At 41.5% G+C, this 13,570-nt stretch overlaps 1 protein-coding gene across 1 annotated transcript in view; it reads left to right on the top strand.

The window, feature by feature from the left end:
- PREX2 (phosphatidylinositol-3,4,5-trisphosphate dependent Rac exchange factor 2) overlaps nucleotides 1-13,570 on the top strand; it is a 310,741-nt gene that overhangs the window by 274,759 nt on the left and 22,412 nt on the right. Inside the window, exon 38 of the mRNA XM_065397932.1 lies at nucleotides 12,287-12,389. Coding sequence (XP_065254004.1) covers nucleotides 12,287-12,389 — 103 coding nt within the window. The remainder of the gene's footprint in view (nucleotides 1-12,286; nucleotides 12,390-13,570) is intronic.

Below are 13,570 nucleotides of genomic sequence, written 5' to 3'. Positions count from 1 at the left end.
CTAGTCTAATTAGCAGTTGTTCTCTTGAAAGATGAAGCCAGTCTCCCACCCTCCAAGAAACAGTTTAAAGAAAATCAACATACACTAGTAAAAAACCCAAAAGGCATCAGGTTTGAGGCCTTCCTGAGTGGAAGTAGTAGCTTGGGTTACAAAACACATCCTCCAGGATTGGTCTCCTGTCGCTATAAATTTACTGTCTCTTGTTTCAGCAAGCAAGAACTCAGCTAGTAGCTGAAGTTTGAAAATACCTGCCAAGGCAGATTTTGATTATTCCATGATGCAGTAGCATTACCAACAAACACAATAGCTTCCAGAAAGAAGCATTGATAGATACTGTATTTTCATAATGAAATTAGAGGCGTTCAGACACCAAGATTATTGGACATATCTTGAAAAAGTTAATACTAATGTTGCACTAAACATGAATGGATCAGCACCTGACTCTGCTTACAAGATGATAATAACACTTGAGGCAACTGAACTTAACCACAAAGTCCATAAAGGGCCAAGCATGAGTCTCAGAATTCTCCACTAGACCAATTATAATATTTTAACTCTGTTTAGAGGTTATCTTCTGCTTTGGAATTTTAATGAAATTTTCTTAAAACCAAAGCATGTCCATTGCTTTCTACCCCTTTCCCCCTGCTACAGCTATATTCTCACCAGACACAATGGGAGGGTGAAATAATATGTTCTTCAAAAATCTCTTCATAGGATTCCTTTAAAATAATGACTCAATTTTTCCTACTACTAGTGTCAAACAGAATGGCCAACTTCCCCCCCCCCCATATTTCATGTAACTACATTTTTTTTCTTTTGTTAATGGAGGGTTGGTTTAGTATCTTACCTGCTTATTTCATTTCTAATAACTGTACTAACCACTGGTCCAATCCTCTCCTCGAAAGAAAAAAAAAATCATGCTCAGTAAAGTTTCAGCACATGAGCAAATGAGATGAAAGGCGTTTTTTTAAAACCAAGATTGCAGCCAGCATATTTAAACTTTCTTATACATAGACTAAAAATCGTGATGCTTACGTATGCTTACATCATCCCGAATAACGAATTTAAATATGTCTAGGCTCTAGGACGGTTCTCATGGACCATTCCCTTCAGGGTGTGGCTTAGACTCTAACAAAAGTTCTGGCAATGTCTTCACATAACAGTGGAGCAAGATCCACAGGCAGGAGTGTCAACACTCTATTTTAATACATCCTAATAAGTAATGTTCTCATTTTAGATTGATTCTAGTCTACTGTACACTTGTCTAGATAATTATTATAAATAAATACAAATTAATGTACAATCACTAGGAATTATAAAGAACTATCTTAAAAACTTCAGATCAGAAAAAAGAAAACTTTATGCTAACATTTTAACTGCCATATTTAATAAGTATGTTGGCATAATTAGTTCCTGGATAAGAGTTAACTTAAGTCTTATGAGAACAAGTAAATGCTTAAAATATCTATATTTTAAAAAGCGGTCAAATGGTTAGCATATAGTAACTATGCAAAATTTATCAAAAGAATAATGATATAAAATTTAACACTGAGCAGCAGCTTTAGAGTTTTAATTAATTAGACTAAGCAAATGTACATCCTGTTCAAATACTTTATTCGTGTGACCAGGATATAATTCACTTTGACATCCCCAACAGCCGTAAGTGATGTGCCAAATATTACACCAATTTGTTTCATCTCATCATCCCTATTCAAGAGATGTTAGACTAATGATGAAGCTGTAAGTATAAGCTAGCCAGAACCCTAATTGAAAACTGGGAATGGATTTTATTATTTAGATTCCTTTAACTCAGGTAACGTTTCTATACAACATGCTGAGTGGCAGCTCAGATGGTACTGTACACAAACACCAATTGATTTTTCCTATGTGGTGACAAATTACATTAAATAACCTGTCATTGAATAGTCCATTTCTGAGTTATTTTAATCTTTCATCTTTTTCAGTAAGAGCACTATAAAAGCTATGTTGTCTATATATACAAATGTAACAAATGGGAAACAAGCAGCATGCCATTCAATCAAAAACAAATGAATCCCAGAGCTGGGGAATATTGATGATTGAAAAAGTAATGCAACCTTTTCTGTTAAGGGAGACTTGATCAACAAGATGTTTGCAAAGTTGTTGTTCAACTATATAGAAGACATCATGACTGGGCATACCACCCACCTGGGTCCCAGGATTGTCAGGAAGACCCATGGTTCTGGTGTCGGACTCTTCTGGGAGACTAGGAGAAATAGGCAGGGGCTAGGAGTAATTGAACTTCCTTAACTTTGCAGGAAACCAGCCGTAACTTATAAAAAGAGTAGAAAGAGGATGTTCTGGGCTGGGTATACCTGGAAAGCCAAACTATGTTGAGGGAAGTAGGCTGCCTGCATGGGATTTGTTAGTCTGTCTTGTTTAAATGCTGAGGAAAGGGAATTTGGGGCTTCTGTTTCTCTGACCTGAATGAAAGAAACAGATTTTTGTTCATTTAAACTCTGAGGTATGAGGATTTGGGACTTTTGCTTCCATTGACAGAATGTTAGGGTGGGGTTTAGGTGAACTCTAAAAAGAGCTTTTTTCTTTTATTTTCTTCTTGTGATTTATCTAGTCTCTTTTCTGCTGAAGGACCAGTTGCACACAATGGTTATATATGGTTCTGAGTTGCTTTATAACCTTAAATAAATCTTGCTTATTAACCCTTGAGCTGGGTGGTTCTTATGGTTTGCATAGCTGCTTTGGCTCCCTGTAAGATTCCAAGGGTGTGGCTGATAGCCTAGAGATCTTTGAATGGTCTTGGGGACCCTTCAACCCTGCTGGACTCTGACCTTATATGGCAACAGTGCTTTTGCCACTGAATACCTTATGCCATATATTCAGGGATACTCCTGCTGTAAGTTCCTAGTATTAATCTTTTCAAGACCACAAGGAGAGTATTCTTCGAGCAGACCCCTTACACCTGGAACTGACTGCTTTTCATATTCATTCAGAACAACATGCAAGGTGCATTTGTTTAGTTTTGCATTTGGTTCATTTTATTTTACTTGACAACTTTGTTGCTGAGATACCTAGCTCTCTAACCTATCCTTGGTGGGTAGTTTTCAGTGATGTTTGTTGTGTTTTTTCTCCCACTCCTCCTTTTTTTTTTTTTTTTTTTTATTACAGCACTTGGCTGCCATGCTGATTTTGCTTGCAACATTTTGCAGCTAGGAATATGCAGCATTTCATGGCAGTCAGTGTGCTTCTTATAAAAAATTGACTACACAAAACAAATTTTGTACAATGTAATTCAAGCAGAAAACGAAACAATTATTTGAAATAAAAACAAATATTGGTATGTAAATTATATGCCATGACTGGCAGAAAACTAAATTTAAATAATTGTGAAAAAGTACCAAAGTGTAAATACTGATTTATTAATGAATCATCTCAGTGAAACATTATTAAATGGTTTATTTATAATATCTATCATATAGAATGTGTCTATTTAACTATCTAGTTATCCAACCAAAATAAAGCAATTACAGCTTTATTGCTGGTAATATGTAATAAGTTAGTTATTTTATGTCATTATTAAGGTTATGAGTTTGTAATGGAAGTCACTGATTCCATGACTTTCCGTGACTTTTGCAGCGGTCGGTGCGCCTGGCTCAACGGCAGCTCAGGCAGCCCCTGCGCCATTCGCAATGGCCGCTGCTGGGGCAGCCTTGGGCAGCAGAGTTTGGGTGTTGGAGAGGGCAGGGGGTTGGGGCACAGGATGGGGTGAGGCGGGCTCTGGGTGGCGCTTACCTGGGGGGCTGCCCGGAAGTGGCAACATCCCCCTCGCTCAGCTGCTAGGCGGAGGCGTGGCCAGGCAGCTCTGTGCACTGCCTGCACCCAGAGTGCTGGCTTCGCAGCTCCCATTGGCCAGGAACCGCTGCCTGCCCCTCCTCCAGCACCAGCAGGGGTCCTGGGCCACGTGCCGCTGCCCGCCCCTTCCCCCCAGCACCTGGGACGCCCTCCCCTAGTACCCGCGGGGCCCCCGGGCAGTGCCCCCCCACGTTTTAGTCAAGAGTATTTTTAGTAAAAATCATGGACAGGTCACAGACCGTGAAGTTTTGTTTACTGCCCATGACCTGTCCGTAATTTTTACTAAAAATACCTGTGACTAAAATGTAGCCTTAGTCATTATTATCTGGTTGATAAGGAACTAATGCATTAATTATTTGAGAAATAACATGAATAAATCATTTCTGTTTTTATGGCAACCATTCATCAAAGCCATTTTGGTGTCTCAAGAGCAAATACAACTAAATCATGCACAATCGTAAATTTTAACTTTAATAAAATTCTTTGTTAAAATGAAGTCATGACATTGTTCCAAAGATTTTAACAAATACAAGACTTAGTGGTGCTTTTTGAAAAGAAGCAATGAATATATCAAAAGAGTATGTTTATATGCATTAGTTTTCAATCTTAGATGCACGGTTACATTTTCAGAGAGGCATATTGATAGTTAGTGCCATTCCCATTCTATTTAAGGTAGCTTTCACTGCCAATTCTCCGTGCTGTGATGAAAACGTACCTCTTAGAATTATTATTACTTTTTTGCTGCAGATATATAGAAGCAAGTCAGCTCTTCAGTTTGGCTCTGTACACTTCAGGGTTACACGCCAGTAGTTACCTATCTCTTTAGTAGTCTAAGCTGTTGTTCTTCATGATGCTATTTTCTGTTTGTCCTAACTTTTCTCACTTTGGTGGTTTAATTGCTTGACCACTTCGTTGTTGAAAGGGGAGGTGTTTTGTACCCTTGCACTCAGCTGAATTGCTGTTTCAGCATTTGTCAGATGATGGATAGCTTCATCTCAGATCATTGTCCACAGTTAATTCTTCAAGGTGAACGTAATGTGTGAATTTCTGACTGAATTATGTTTCTCACATGTGGAATACATCGGGTATCTTTCCTTCTGCTCGTAACAGATACTCACGTAATAGATAATTTAATAAACAGACATGTGAAGTACTGTACTCGAGTGTATGCACTGGAGTTATACGATTTCTCTGTGAAGACAAATTACTTGGGATATGATTCTGCCACATTGAGCAGTCTCATTACATTGAATGGAGTGCTTGTGGAGTAATTTGCTACTCATTGTGACAATTAGGCTCTTCATAACAGAAACAGAACTTAGAAAGTATAGTTATGCAGTATTAAACCAAAGCATATAAGATCAAAGATCATGACATATATCACCAAAGATCAATAGATTCTTGCTTCATGTTAACTTTGAGGTCAGTGTATAGAAGAAACTAGGGAATTGAACTGATTTAATTATTGAAGGAAATCACTTAGTTTCTAAATTGTGCACAAAAATCCATTAATAAAGAAAAAGATTGAATTCAGTATCTCCTTTCTAAGCTTATTAATTTAAAACTTTTACAGTCCATAAATGTACTTAGTGGTATTTAAAACTTATCACCTTTTTTTTAAATGAGTGCATCAGCTACGTGCACACATTTTTCCTCCTACAGATCTTCTGCTTAGCAGGATGATTATTTGATTGAAACACATTGTCCATGGAAGTGTGCATAATACAAGCCATGCAAAATCTTCTGGTCAGTATTTGACCAAAGGTGTATAGAAAACAAATTTTAATTATGTTTCTGAGGATTCTTTTTTTAGCTTTTTAACATATTAGGGAACAGACACTGTAAAGGTCTATGAAGGAGAAAACATTTTATATATGCATTTTGCTGGATGCAAAGATTTGATTACTGCAATGTGCTTTGTTTGGTGGTATACTGAAAGACTACTGAGAAACTCATTTGGTGCAGATTGCAGCTACCTACCTATTAGGTGGTGCAGCCAAACAGTATGTGTTACATTATCCAAGAAGTACATAGGCTTTGCTGAAGGAGTTGACTTCGATTTGCTAAGCCCTGTGTGGCTGTTGTCCTGGCTATCTGAGAAATCATCTTTCCACCCTTGTCTCACCGTAATAGATTAGGTCAGCCGGTGTATCCAAGCTGATTGTCCCTAGTTTTTTGTCTGGTGCTGGTGCCAGAATGGTTTCAGGGCAGGACTTTTCACTCTGAAATGTACTCCCCGTGGTTATCAAATGGGGAGATATAACTGAATAAGGTAGCAAAGGACTTGATCCTGCTCCCACTCGAGTCATTGAGGTTTTTCTCATTTGATTGAACTAGAGCAGAATTGAGGCCCAAAACTGAAGACATCTACCCAAAAATGTATTGGGCAGTGTGGTCTGGAAGAATGAGCACAAAGCTGGGAGTCCCTGACTTACTGAAGTGACTTGCTCTGGGCCACACACTTTTCGGTCTCAGTCTCCCCATTTGACATTAGTTCTATGCCATTGTAACTCCACTGAACAGAATGGAGGATCAGGGCTGATAAATTAAATTTATGAAAACTATGTAGTGTCCCTCAGTCTTTTTTAGGAGTACTGTACAGATACAGCTAATAGTGAAGTTTGATATCACCATGGCTGCTAATTTTAAATTAAAGAAAAAAAAACTTGGAAAGTGTTGCCTCCAGTTGTAGTTAAGGGCCAAGTCCTCCTCTCCTTAATGAAGTGAAAAAGTCTCTCTGAAGTTGCATAGATTAAATAACATCAAAGCACTTTTAGAAATTACATTGGCCAAAAGAATTGTTAACCTTTGCAATTACATTTATCAAAGCTGTAAACTGTTCAGTGTTCCCTCTCATTGTAATGTGTCCAAAAATATGTCTATTTTGCACACAGGAGGGGCCTGGTCTACACTACAGCATTAGGTTGACATAAGGCAGCTTACGTAGACCTTATGTCTATTAAGTCAGTGTATACATTACAGCCTTGCTCCTGTTGATGTAAGTGCCCTACTACATCAGCATAATAACTCCACATCCATGAGAGGCATAGAGCTTATGTCAGTGTAGTTAGGGTGACAGTGTCTCTGTAGACACTGCATTACTTACAGCTATTGGCTCTCATTCTTGTCAATTTCATGGCTCTCCTGGAGACATGAAAGTGATAAGAAAATAAGCTTCGGGCTCCACAGCCAGACTGCTGCCTGGTCTCTGCTCTAAGCTGGGCTTCCACCCGCGTTCCCGACTCAGGCTGACTCCAGGGTTCCCCCTGGGGAGCCCTTCTGTCCCCCCGGGGTCCCCGCTCCCAGCCAGGCTATCACCCTGGCTCCCCACTCCAATCCGGGCTGCCGCCTGGGCTCTCAGCTCCCCACCAGGAGCACGGTAGCTGACCAGATTCTGGGCACAGATCTCCCCGCTGGGAGCCCAGCTTGCCTCTGCCTCCGCAGAGCTCTCCACTCCCTGCTGAGAATGGGGCAGCTGCACTGAGCTTCTCAGCTCCCCACTGGGAATGGGGCAACTGCACCAGGCTTCTCGGCTCCCTGCCGGGAATGGCGCAGCTGACCAGACACCAGACGTGGATCTCCCTGCCGGAACCCTGGCTGCCCTCAGCTGGGAGCTATGTGCCCAGAGTCTGGTCGGTTGCTGTGCTCCGGTGGGGAGTGGAGAGCCGGGGGGGGGAGGGGGCGGAGGGCAGCCAGTCTCTGGGCAGGGAGATCTGTGCATGTCAGGTCAGCTGCCCCATTCCCAGTGGGAAGCAGGGAGCCAGGGGGGAGGGAGGACAGCTGGGCTCCTGGTGGGGAGCTACCCATGGATCTGAGAGCCCTAGCTTTCAGCCCCCCACACTGCCCCTCTTAAGTCGGTGGAAGCACTCCTGGTGAGGATGCACACCACCGACACAAGAAGGGCAGTGTGGACATGAACCACCGCAGTAATTACTGTACCTAACATAGGTCGACTTAAGTTTATAGTGTAGACATGTCCTATGGGCAGGTGGCATATGTGTGCATTTGGTACAAGGAGCTCCTGGCCCTCAAAGACCGCGTAAAGGCTTTGAAGGCCAGGGTGTCTGAGCTGGAGGAGCTAAGGGAGACAGAGAGGTACATAGATGAGACTTTCCGGGACACAGTAGAATGGTCCCACCCCCTGTCTGACAGCCTCTGTGCTGTTGAGGAGGATGAAAGTCCCAGGGAAGGAGAGCATCTTACTGGAACAGAGTGAAACAATCCCATAGTTGGGACCTTCCTTCCAGATGATGATGTGGTATCCTCTCGCACTGAGGATACCTCTCCAGGGGAGGGAACTCCAGCTATTAGAAAGAGACAGATATTAGTAATATCCAATTTGATCATTAGAAACATAGATAGCTGGGTTTGCGATAACAGGGAGAACCGCATGGTGACTTGCCTTCCTGGTGCGAAGGTTGCAGATCTCTCGAGACAGCTAGATGGACTTATGTGTAGTGCTGGGGAGGAGCCAGTGGTCGTGGTACATGTAGGTACCAATGACATAGGGAAGGATAGGAGACAGGAGCGGCGCTGGGGTTTTTGCCGCCCTAGGCGGCAGCGCTCCTCCTCTGAGCATTCGGCGGCGGGGGTCCTTCCGCTCCGTGTCTTTGGGGCACTTCGGCGGCGGGTCCCGGAGCGAGTGAAGGACCCGCCGCCGAAGACCCGGAGCAGAAGGACCCCCTGCCGCCGAATTGCCACCGAGGGCGGCAAAATGCCGCCCCCCCAAATCTTGCCGCCCTAGGCGACCGCCTAGGGTCGCCTAGTGGAAGCGCCGGCCCTGATAGGAGAGAGGTCCTGGAGGCCAAATTTAGGCTGCTAGGTAAGAGATTGAAATCCAAGACCTCCATGGTAGCGTTCTCTGAAATGCTCCCAGTTCCACACGCAGGACCAGACAGACAGGCAAAACTGCAGGGTCTCAATGCATGGATGAGATGATGGTGTAGAAAGGAGGGGTTTAGATTATTAGGAATTGGGGAAACTTTTGGGAAAGGGGGAGCCTATACAGGAAGTATGGGCTCCACCTAAACTAAAATGGAACCAGATTGCTGGCCCTTAACATTAAAAAGGTCATAAAGCAGATTTTAAACTAAGGGCTGGGGGAAAGCCGACAAGTGTGGAGGAGCACATGGTTCGGACATCCCTTAGGGGAAGATCTATTAATAGAGAATCTCTCTGTCCTAGTGAGGATGAGAGGATGGAAAATGATAAAATACAGGCAGGGTCTGATCAGAAACAGTCAAATAAAAAAGAGTTCCATTCAGTTACATTGTGTAATGGCAGACAGCTTAAAGGAGACAAGTTTTTAACGTGCTTATATACCAACGCTAGAAGTCTAAATAATAAAATGGGTGAACTAGAGTACCTGGTATTAAATGAGGATATTGATATAATAGGCATCACAGAAACTTGGTGGAATGAGGATAATCAATGAGATACAGTAATACCAGGGTACAAAATATATTGGAAGGACAGAAGAGGTCGTGCTGGTTGGGGAATAGCACTATATGTGAAAGAAAGCGTAGAATCAAATGAAGTAAAAATCATAAATGAATCAAACTGTACCATAGAATCTCTATGGTTAGAAATTCCATGCTCTAATAATAAGAATATAGCAGTAGGGATATATTACCAACCACCTGACCAGGATGGTGATAGTGACTGTGAAATGCTCAGGGAGATTAGAGAGGCTATTAAAATAAAAAAACTCAATAATAATAATGGGGGATTTCAATTATCCCCATATTGACTGGGTACATATCACCTCATGACGCCATGCAGAGATAAAGTTGCTTGACACTTTAAATGACTGCTTCTTGGAGCAGCTGGTCCCAGAACCCACCAGAGGAGAGACAATTCTTGATTTAGTCCTAAGTGGAGCACAGGATCTGATCCAAGAGGTGAATATAGCTGGACTGCTTGGTAATAGTGACCATAATATAATTAAATTTAATATCCCTCTGGCAGGAAAAACACCACGCCAGCCCAACACTGTAGCATTTCATTTCAGAAAGGGGAACTACACAAAAATGAGGTTAGTTAAACAGAAATTAAAGGGTACAGTGCCAAAAGTGAAATCTCTGCAAGCTGCATGGAAACTTTTTAAAGACACCATAATAGAGGCTCAATTTAAATGTATACCCCAAATTAAAAAACATAGTAAGAGAACCAAAAAAGTGCCACCGTGGCTAAACAACAAAGTAAAAGAAGCAGTGAGAGGCAAAAAGGCATCCTTTAAAAAGTGGAAGTTAAATCCTAGTGAGGAAAATAGAAAGGCGGATAAACACTGGCAAATGAAGTGTAAAAATACAATTACGAAGGCCAAAAAAGAGTTTGAGGAACAGTTAGCCAAAGACTCAAAAAGTAATAGCAAATTTTTTAAGTTCATCAAAAGCAGGAAGCCTGCTAAGCAACCAGGGGGGCACTGGACGATCGAGATGCTAAAGGCGCACTCAAGGACGATAAGGCCATTGCGGAGAAAATAAATGAATTCTTTGCATTGGTCTTCACGGCTGAGGATGTGAGGGAGTTCCCAAACCTGAGCCATTCTTTTTAGGTGACAGATCTAAGTCACCAGGACCAGCTGGTATTCATCCAAGAGTTCTGAAGGAACTCAAATGTGAAATTGCAGAACTACTAACTGTAGTCTGTAACCTATCATTTAAATCAGCTTCTGTACCAGATGACTGGAGGATAGCTAATGTGACGCCAATTTTTAAAAAGGGCTCCAGAGGTGATCCCAGCAATTACAGGCCTGTAAGCCTAACTTCAGTACCGGGCAAACTGGTTGAAACTATAATAAAGAACAATATTGTCACACATATAAATGAACATAATTTGTTGAGGAAGAATCAGCATGTTTTTAGTGGAGGGAAATCATGCCTCACCAATCTACTAGAATTATTTGAGGGGGGTCAACAAGCATGTGGACCAAGGGGATACAGTGGATATAGTGTACTTAGCTTTTCAGAAAGCCTTTGACAAGGTCCCTCCCCAAAGGCTCTTATGCAAAGTAAGCTGCCACAGGATAAGAGGAAAGGTGCTCTCATGGATTGGTAACTGGTTAAAAGATAGGAAACAAAGGGTAGGTATAAATGGTCAGTTTTCAGAATGGAGAGAGGTAAATAGTGGTGTCCCCCCACCAGTCCTATTCAACATATTCATAAATGATCTGGAAAAAGGGGTAAACAGTGAGGTGGCAAAATTTGCAGATGATACAAAATTACTAAAGATAGTTAAGATCCAGGGAGACTACGAAGAGCTACAAAAGGATCTCTCAAAACTGGGTGACTGGGCAACAAAATGGCAGATGAAATTTAATGTTGATAAATGTAAAGTAATGCACATTGGAAGGCATAATCCCAAATGTACATATAAAATGATGGAGTCTAAATTAGCTGTTACCACTCAAGAAAGAGATCTTGGAGTCATTGTGGATAGTTCTCTGAAAACATCCACTCAATGTGCAGCAGCAGTCAAAAAAGCAAACAGAATGCTGGGAATAATTAAGAAAGGAATAGATAATAGGACAGAAAATATCATGTTGCCTCTATATAAACCCATGATATGCCCACATCATGAATAATGTATGCAGATGTGGTCGCCCCATCTCAAAAATGATATATTAGAATTGGAAAAGATTCAGAAAAGGGCAACAAAAATTATCAGGGGTATGGAACGGCTTCCGTGTGAGGAGAGATTAATAAGACTAGGACTTTTCAGATTGGAAAAGAGATGGCTAAGGGGAGATATGATTGAGGTCTATAAAATCATGACTGGTGTAGAGAAAGTAGATAAGGAAATGTTGTTTACTACTTCTCATATCACAAGAACTAGGGGTCACCAAATGAAATTAATAGGCAGCAGGTTTAAAACAAACATAAGGAAGTGTTTTTTTCACACAACACACAGTCAACATGTGGAACTCCTTGCCAGAGGATGTTGTGAAGGCCAAGACTATAACAGGGTTCAAAAAAGAACTAGATAAATTCATGGAGGATAGGTCTATCAATGGCTATTAGCCAGGATGGGCAGGAATGGTGTCCCTGGCCTCTGTTTGCCAGAAGCTGGGAATAAGCAACAGGGGGTTGATCACTTGGTGATTGCCTGTTCTGTTTATTCTCTCTGGGACACCTGGCATTGGCCACTGTCAGAGGGCAGGATACTGGGCTAGATGGACCTTTGTTCTGACCCAGTAGGGCCATTCTTATGTTCTTAAGTAACTTCCAGGATGAGTGTGTTTCTTGCCTGCGCTAGTATGTAGCTGTATCGTTGTACATTTATGTTGCTTTCTGCAGGTTTTTAAGGAACATTTCTGTCTATATAATAACTTAGATATATGTTTTTGGATTCTGATCTATACTCTTTGAGCAACCAGTAACTGTTTAGGAGATGTAATGACAACAGATACCTGACTTAATTCTGTCTCTCACTGCAGCTGCACTCTGAGTGTCACTCTGGAGCAGGCTATAATTCTTGCTCGGAGCCATGGACTACCTCCTCGCTATATTATGCAAGCTACAGATGTGATGCGCAAACAGGTAGGCCAGCCTTACGCTTCAGAATGTTAACATTTCTCTGTAGGAATGTCATGTGTTCAGCCAAAAAATGAATTAACTAGTCATTTTTCTCAAGAGCGATAGTGACTTAGATAATTATAATATCCAAAAACTGGCTGTCTCTTTAAATTAGTTACAAGATAATTTGAGAATGGTCTGACTTTTTTTAGACAAAGGAAATGCAGTAGATCTAATCTACCTGGATTTCAGTGAGGCATTTGATACAGTTCCACATGGGAAATTATTCGTTAAATTGGAGAAGATGGGGATTAATATGAGAATTGAAAGGTGGATAAGGATCTAGTTAAAGGGGAGACTACAATGGATCATACTAAAAGGTGAACTGTCAGGCTGAAGGGAGGTTACTAGTGGAGTTCCTCAGGAATCGGTCTTGGGACCAATCTTATTTAACATTTTTACTACTGACCTTGGCACAAAGTGTGCTAATAAAATTTGTGGATGGCACAAAATTGGGAGGTATAGCCAATATGGAGGAGGACTGGAATATCATACAAGAAGATCTGGATGACCTTGTAAACGGGAGTAATAGAAATGGGATGAAATTTAATAGTGCACAGTGCAAGGTAATGCATTTAGGGACTAATAACAATAGAATTTTTGCTATACGCTGGGGACTTATCAGTTGAAGAGACAGAGGAGGAGAAAGACTTGGGTGTATTGGTTGATCACAGGATGACTATGAGCTGTCAATGTGATGTGGCCGTGAAAAAGGATAATGCAGTCCTAGGGTGCATCTGGTGAGGTATTTCCAGTAGAGACAGGAAAGTGCTAGTACAATTATACAAGGCACTGGTGAGACTTCATCTGGAATACTGTGTGCAATTCTGGTCTCCCATGTTTAAGAAAGATGAATTCAAACTGGAACAGGTGCAGAGAAGGGCTACTAGGATGATCCAAAGAATGGAAAATCTACCTTATTAGAGATGACTTAAAGAGCTTGGCTTATTTAGCCTAACCAAAAAAAGGCTGAGGGGAGATATGATAGCCAATAGCCAGAGACAGAACACTAGATGGGGAGGGCTCTGGGTTACTGCAGAAAATTCTTTACCTGGTGAGTCTTGCCCACATGCTCAGGGTCAAACTGATTGCTATATTTGGGATAGGGAAGGAATTTTCCCACGGGTCAGATTGGCAATTGGCAG

This window comes from Emys orbicularis, chromosome 2 (assembly GCF_028017835.1).
Source record: "Emys orbicularis isolate rEmyOrb1 chromosome 2, rEmyOrb1.hap1, whole genome shotgun sequence".
Classification (NCBI taxonomy): domain Eukaryota; kingdom Metazoa; phylum Chordata; order Testudines; family Emydidae; genus Emys; species Emys orbicularis.
Note: the sequence above shows the minus strand (reverse complement) of the source record. Positions and strands in the feature narration are given on the sequence as shown.